The sequence below is a fragment of the Salpingoeca rosetta genome (genome assembly GCF_000188695.1).
Source record: "Salpingoeca rosetta unplaced genomic scaffold supercont1.1, whole genome shotgun sequence".
In the NCBI taxonomy this organism is placed as follows: Eukaryota; class Choanoflagellata; order Craspedida; family Salpingoecidae; genus Salpingoeca; species Salpingoeca rosetta.
Genome location: NW_004457740.1, coordinates 344,224 through 351,723, shown reverse-complemented (window position 1 = coordinate 351,723; position 7,500 = coordinate 344,224). Strand labels below are relative to the sequence as shown.

Here is a 7,500-nt window from a genome sequence, read left to right as displayed (position 1 = left end):
CACACATACACACACACGCACGACAAAACACTCAAGTCAACCTGGCTGGCGGAGGTGTCAAAGACGACGATGGCGACAAAGTCTGCAATGGTGAGCGTCTCGAGAACAGTTTCTGCTGCGTCCATGGCTGTCTCCCAGCGGTTGTTCGTCGCCATGGATCCAGACCGGTCAAGCACAATCACAATGTCCTTTGGCCCGCTCGTCGCGGCCACATACCACGGCCGCAGGCGTGGGTCGTCTGTGTTGTGGGTGGGTGGACGTGTGTTAGTTTGTGTGTGTGTGTTAGTTTGTGTTGTGGGTGGGTGGTTGTGTGTGTTGTGGTGTGTGTTGTGTGTTGTGTGCGTGCGTGCGTGCGTGCGTGCGTGTGGGTCGTGTGTGTGTATGTGTGTGCGTGCGCGTGTTGGTGGGTGCTTTGTGCATCACATCCGTTCCGCGTGTCACGAACACAGGAGCAAACCAACAAAACGCACACACACACACACACACACACACACACACACACACACACAGACACAGACACACACACACACACACAGACACACACACACACACAGACACATACACACACACACACACACACACACACAGAAACAAAAAGACCGCCTTCTTCGGCCGCGTACATGCGTTGCAGTCTTGCTGTGGGACGCCGGGGTAAATACGGTAGAAGCCACTGCTGGTTCCGACGTACTGCCATTTGGTGGCCGTATCTGTGTTCTCCGACGTGCCACCGTTGATGGAGATGAAGGTGTTGTCGAGCTGGCGGGTCCAGCACGCTTCCTGACGCACATCATCGTCAAACGGCGTGGAGGCAGTGCGCATGACCGAGCTGGAAAAGTCCAGGCGGCGGTTCTCCGTCTTTGAGCGGCAGCCGCCAAACGTTGAGGCGCAGGTTGATGTTAGGAGCTCAGACTCACATGCCGCCACATCCGACGCGCAGCTTGCCTGCATGGGAATAGCAAGTGGGCCAAAAGGCAAAGGGGACAGCGCATGTGTGACAAGTGAGTCGTGGTTGAAGAAAATGTAACGACACACCGTTGGGTCCATGCACGCGTACACACATAAGCATACACACACACACACACAGCCTCACGCACACACACACACACACATGCACAACCTTACGCACGCACACACACACACATGCACATGTACAAGCTCACACGCATGCATACGCTCAAACGCATGCACGCACCGAGCCGCAGTAAGCGTCGTCGTACAATCCACGAAGAGCCGTTGCAAGCTGTTCCACTTCCTGTTCACGCGCTTGAAGGAGGTTCAACAGCGTGGTTTGGCCATGCACGTCCACGGCCACCATCAAGACAACAGTGGCTGTGCACAGGGCCAAGCCCGCAGCTGCTACCGCGCGCATGATCCGTCACTGCTGCTGGGAGGCAAGGCGAGCAGCAAAGCAAGGAACGAAGCACCGATGCAACAAGACAGCAACAAGGAGGAGAACAAGTGGGTGTGGTGTGGCTGCAGTTTGGATCCGTGCATGGGGTGTTGGTTACGTCTTGCGTGAGCGAAAATGTATCGAAGATTATGCAATAAATCGGCAACCACTGGGAGGGCGAGTGATGAGTCAGCAACAACTGGCAGGACTCTGCTCGCTCGGCAAACACAAACAACACCAGAAGCATCACGGAAGCACTGAGTGTTGTCTGTTGTGGTGAAGGACTACTTCCCCTTCCTATCTTGCCTTTCCTGGCCTGCCTATTTCTGGTTGTGCGTCCTCTAACCCCGCAACACACAGCAGCACAATCACGAAGCAGTCGAGTAGCGCGATTTATTCTCAACAGCAGAGCAGAGGCGGAGATGAGGGGGGCAATCGCACACACGCATGCACACACACACGCACGCATGTGTGTACAGACACACAAACAAACACACATGCACGCATACTTGTTCCTCACTGTGCCCCTCGCTCCCCTCTTTTATGGCGCGTCAGTGTTTTCGGCATCCTGTGCCTCCATGCTGTGGAATTGCGTGTGGGCGGCGAGGCAGAAGAGTGGCAAGATGGCGCCGCACACATCGCACTGAAACGAGTCAGCATCATGATCTGCCGCCACAACAGCTGCTGTTGTAAATGTATCTGACTCTAACTGCGTGTTATCCTGCATAACCTTTGCCCGCTTCACGTCTGCTTCTCGCGCACCTCGCTGCTCCTTTTGTTGTTGTTGTTGTTGTTGTTGTTGTTGTTGTTGTTGTTGTTGTTGTTGTTGTTGTTGTTGTTGTTGTTGTTGTTGTTGTTGTTGTTGTTGTTGTTGTTGTTGTTGTTGTTGTTGTTGTTGTTGTTGTTGTGGGTGCGTGGCAATCCCAACATCGCCACCACGGCGAGCATCGCTCGCTTTGCCACAGCCACCGCCGCTCTCATCACCACCACCCTCCATGCCACGACAGTTTCCACCTCGCCCCTGCGCTTGGTGCTGGTCCACGTGCGCGTTTTCGCTCGCTCGCTGCAGGAGCGCAGGCAGGGATGTGCTGCTGCCGTAGGGAACAAAGTTGGTCGCAGCAACGTTGATGACGCTGATTACAAGCGGCTTCTTCACCATGCGCCACAGTAGCTGCATACACATGTCCACGACGCGTTGCGCGCGCGCAGCCTTGTCCTCCTGCGGTGAAGTTGAGTCACGCAACAACAACAACAACAACAACAACAACAACAACAACAACAACAACAACAACAACAACAACAACAACAACAACAACAACAACAACAACAACAACAACAACAACAAAATGAGCAGCGAGGTGATGTGAGCGCCGTCGTCACAAAGGTCGGGTCAAGCAGATATGGGGTGCAGGTGAATGAAAGGCGGGTGTGTGTGTGTGTGTGTGTGTGTGTGTGTGTGTTCTTGAGACGAGAAATCTCAATAGAGTGCCATCAGATACAGCCCGTACCATTTGAAACACGGACGGTGCCACATCACGCTGTCGGCTGTGGCGATCGTGGTACCTGCAGCGGATGTTGGAAAAGGGGGAGACGAAGGCAAGCAGGCATGACGGTCCACACACGCAGCAGTGCAAATGGGTAAACACAACAGGACAGAGAGAGAGGGGAAAACCGGACATCGCGAGGTGTGCACACATGTGTTCGCGGTGGCGTACCGTTTGCCGCAGATGCTGAAGCGGAGGGTTGAGGGGTACCGGTTGTACAGCCGGAAATCCTCATCCTGGTGTGTGTGTGTGTGTGTGTGTGTGTGTGTGTGTGTGTGTGTGTGTGTGTGTGTGTGTGTGTGTGTGTGTGTGTGTGTGTGTGTTGTGTGGGAGGAAGGTGTAGCAGGGGTAAGATCATGCACTGACATGCAACCCATCATTGCAGCGTATCAAAACTGGCGATGGATGCACCAGTTCACAAGCAGTTGCAGCCAGACACAAACAGACAGGCATCGACCACACACACAGACACACACTGACACGGACACAGACACACACACACAGACACACACACACACACACACTGACACGGACACAGACACACAGACACACACACACACCAACGTACCACACGGGTGAGCAAGAGTGCAACGAGCGGCTCCAAGCGCACGACAACAGATGTTACATCTGTGCAGCGGCCAATGTTGTCCTCGTTCGAAAGCGATTTCGGCTTTCCCGTCATTGTCACGCCTGGTCACTCGTGTGCATAAACAGAGCAGAGCAACACAATGCAATGCAATACAGTGAATGCAGCAGGAATTATAGCAGCGTGAGTGGCGTTGGCCGTGGCATGAACGTGCAGGCAAGCGTTGTGCTGTGGTTGTGCAGTGAACTGTGCAGTGTACGGCTATCATGTGGCGTGCGAAGCAACGCACGGGATGTGTCGATGCCTCGCGCCAGGTTTGTGGCGATTCTGACCAACGGAACAGAGTGACGGGGGTGGGGGGGGGGGTTTGCGCGTTTGATGGGTGGGTGAGACACGATGCGTACGAGCAACCGGTGCACAGACAAACACAAGTGTGCATGCGCTCGGTTGGATGCAAATGCTCCATTTCATTCACAGACGCGCCTCCCCCCCCCACGGTTCTCGCATACGCTCACACAGAACACACACACACACACACACACACACACACACACACACACACACACACACACACACACACACACACACACACACACACACCGGTTGACACACCTCACCTGGCCTCTTTATCACCGAGAACTGCCGCCAGTGCGGCGTGCGGCGATGCGCGGATGTGTTGGAGTGTTGTGATATTCGCGCTTTCCAACTTTCGTCGCATGGCTCGACCAATGCCAGGAATCTGATTGTGTACACGTGTGGGCGGCGTGTAAGTCATGGGTGACTACGCGGGCAAGAGGCGGCTGCTGCAAGCTCACGGGTCACTTCAGCACACTGACAATGCAATAGCCACGTGTGGTCGGTGCATTGCTTAAAGCTTTTCACACACGCACACACACACACATTTTCATACCTTGCGGATACCGTGGGCGTCGAACACGGCAGTCGCCATCCATGGCAGCACACAGGTCTGCTGGTTGGGCTTGTTCAGCTCCCCTGCCACCTTTGCTACCGCCTACAGCACACACACACACACACACACACACACACACACACACACACACACACACACACACACACACACACACACACACACACACACACACACACACACACACACACACACACACACACAAACGATAGAGGGCACCACCACCGCCACCACAAAGGAGCAGCATCAAGAAAGATGAGAGTTATCGGAAACCTACACGCACCCACGCGGACACATTCAACTCATGCAACTAAGTGAAGTTGCAGACACATCCCGCTGCTCGGCCAACCTTGTTGTGGCCGATGCCAGCGCACGATGTAAATCCAAGACGCATGAAGATGAGCCGTCTCAGGCGAGCAGCAACATGTGTTCCGATGGCAAGCAACCGCACGTCTGCTTGTCCAAGCTGTTCCTCTTGGGCAGTGATAGCAGGTGCAGTTGGCGTAGTGCTGCTGGTGGTGGAAGTGGTTGCAGCTGTGGTAGTGGTAGTGGTGGTAGTTGCAGTTGTGGCCGCCAATACCTCTGTGGATAGGTTTGTGTTTGCAGTGTTGCCGCTGCTCGACAGTTTCGCTGCAGGCGCTGGTGGCGTGCGCCGGAATCGGCCGCTTGACAGTGCGACCCCCTTCACGTGACCGTACCAGGAGAGCCCGCCCCCGCGTACAGGGAGGCACGGTACGACGCTCTGGGCGAGGCGCACATGTCCATGAGCATCTTCACACGCGGCAGCAACGAGCGGGCGTGTGCACGGTGAGAGATCGGTGTCATCTGGCTGTAGCCGTCGTTCCGGGTGAGGCCCGCTCCACAGCTGCGCATACGGACAGCTGCACGTCCACTCGCTGCCGGGTGTATTCGTCGACGCAAGTTTCTGTGAAAGTGTAGACAAGAGGAAGCGAAAGAGGTGAGCTGAAACACAGCGAAGTGCAAACTCGGGCGCAGAAGAGGACAAGAAAAGGTTTGTGGGGGGGGGGGGGGTGAACACCCACCCGTCTACACACACACACACACACACACACACACACACACACACACACACACACACACATACGCACCATGCAAGTGCAAGAGGTTGCGCCTGTGACAACGTCGGTGATGTCGAGGAAGAACTCGTCTAAGCCAAGGCGCTGCACGGGGACCCGAGGTAGCATTGCCTTGAGCAAAGTGAAGATGGCCTCCGAGGCAAGGCGAAATGGCGTGAGGATCTCACCCTTGATGATGGTGATGTCCGGGCACACTTGCTTTGCGTGGCGGATGGAGTCCATCTTACCAACCCCTCGTTGTCTAGCAATGTAGTTGCTGGTGGCCAGGATGGTCTTTTGCTGGATGCCCACGGGCTTCTGGCACAGCTCCGGCTGAGCCACCATCTCCACCTGCACATGGGACATGAGCAGCAGATGTGCGTGATTGTGCGTGAGTTGTGACTTGTGTGTGTGTGTGTGTGTGTGTGTGTGTGTGTGTGTGTGTGTGTGTGTGTGTGTGTGTGTGTGTGTGTGTGTGTGTGCGTGTGTATTTATGCTTGACTGGGGGGGGGGGATTGAGAGGTGAACAGAGATGGAGAAGCGAAGAGACAAATAGGTGGAGGGATGGACGCGACAGAGGTGACAGAGTGACAGAAGAGAGATGGACACGCATGGCGACACACGCACACACAGACACATACGCACACAGACACAGACACAAACAGAGACAGAGATAGAGAGACACAGGTAGAGACAGACAGACAGGCACACACACACACGCACGCACGCACGCACGCACACACACACACACACACACACACACACAGACGAAACAACAGCAACAACACGTGTACCTGAGCGTAGAAGCAGTCCAAGTCAATGTGAATGATGACCCTCCTACACTGCTGTTCCAGCTCGCCAGCATCCCCACCAAGTACCCTAGCACCACCACCTTCTCTGTGCTCCATCGTTGTGTGTCTGCAACGTGCTGGCTGTCCTCTCCACCCCCCAAACGCCAAACGCAACCACCTGTCAAACTTGACACCACCAAAAACACACGCACTCTCTGTAAGCACAAAGCACAAAGCACAGAACGCAGCGTGCGTCATTTCGCCTTGCATCAACCAACCTCCGACAACGACCTGACCTGCACTCCACACGCGCTTATCAACGAGTGAGCCAACCCACGCGCCCAACAGCCATCATGAGGTACATTGAGCACGCATGCGCATATATGTGTGTGTGTGCATGTGTGTGTGCATGTGTGTGTGCGTGTGTGTGTGTGTGTGTGTGTGGTGTTGTGTTGTTCATGTCGCCACCACCATACACCCTTCTTTCTGTCTCTGGTTGGCGTGCTGCTTACGGCGATTGTGATCGTAACAGTAACATTAATGGTGTGGTGTGTTAATGTGTGGTGTGTGGTGATCTTTGACAATCAGTGTGGTCGTGAAGTTGGTGCCACACCATGTCGGGAGGGCGGTGATGGCACACAGGCGGCTGGCATGCTCGGTGCGCCGCCTGTCTCATCCTTGTTCCCGCCGCACACCAGCCATACCCACAACGTATACCTTCCTCATCCCTTTCTTTTTTTTTCTCGTCAAGATCGTCGTGACCTTCGTTGTGACTCCTACCCAATAACTTGCCTTCCTTCTAACTTTCAGCAACCCTCACCTCACCACACGGCCCCTCGACACCTCATCTGTACGATGGCACGACCGTGCGGTTCTTTGTACGGTTCCCTTTCCTCCCTTCCTGGCGTGCGTGCGTTCAAATTGCAGTGATCAAGACAAGAAGCCTGTTCTCACCTTCGTCACCGGCAACCCCAACAAGCTTCGGGTGCGTTTGTCAATGCAACTGCAATGGTGGCCGGGCGCCGTTGCTCGATTTGTGTCGCATGCAGTACACTTTCACTCGTCCCTGTGCCGCTCGTCCCACATTGTTTGCACACCCTGTGGTCTCAGGGGGGAGTGGGGGGGGTGGGTGTATATGTGTGTGTGTGTGTGTGTGTGTGTGTGTGTGTGTGTGTGTGTGTGTGT

At 54.9% G+C, this 7,500-nt stretch overlaps 3 protein-coding genes across 3 annotated transcripts in view; 1 reads left to right on the top strand and 2 right to left on the bottom strand.

The window, feature by feature from the left end:
• Positions 1-1,369, bottom strand: part of PTSG_00082 (uncharacterized protein) — a gene marked incomplete at both ends in the record, with an annotated part of 3,225 nt that extends 1,856 nt beyond the window's left edge. Inside the window, 3 exons of the mRNA XM_004998578.1 lie at positions 42-238; positions 621-942; positions 1,193-1,369. Of these exons, the coding sequence (XP_004998635.1) occupies positions 42-238; positions 621-942; positions 1,193-1,369 (696 nt within the window). The remainder of the gene's footprint in view (positions 1-41; positions 239-620; positions 943-1,192) is intronic.
• A 562-nt stretch (positions 1,370-1,931) lies between these two features.
• On the bottom strand, positions 1,932-6,543 carry PTSG_11536 (uncharacterized protein; the record flags this gene model as incomplete). Its single annotated transcript, XM_004998577.1, has 11 exons — positions 6,319-6,543; positions 5,558-5,875; positions 4,798-5,373; positions 4,431-4,532; positions 4,138-4,259; positions 3,810-3,847; positions 3,503-3,624; positions 3,106-3,170; positions 2,899-2,953; positions 2,433-2,609; positions 1,932-2,162 (listed from the first exon to the last, which is right to left on the bottom strand). Exons 1-11 carry the CDS (start codon positions 6,430-6,432, stop codon positions 1,932-1,934), a joined length of 1,920 nt encoding a protein of 639 aa, XP_004998634.1. The 5' UTR covers positions 6,433-6,543.
• A 125-nt stretch (positions 6,544-6,668) lies between these two features.
• Positions 6,669-7,500, top strand: part of PTSG_00079 (inosine triphosphate pyrophosphatase) — a gene marked incomplete at both ends in the record, with an annotated part of 2,120 nt that continues 1,288 nt past the window's right edge. Inside the window, 2 exons of the mRNA XM_004998576.1 lie at positions 6,669-6,673; positions 7,243-7,300. Coding sequence (XP_004998633.1) covers positions 6,669-6,673; positions 7,243-7,300 — 63 coding nt within the window. The remainder of the gene's footprint in view (positions 6,674-7,242; positions 7,301-7,500) is intronic.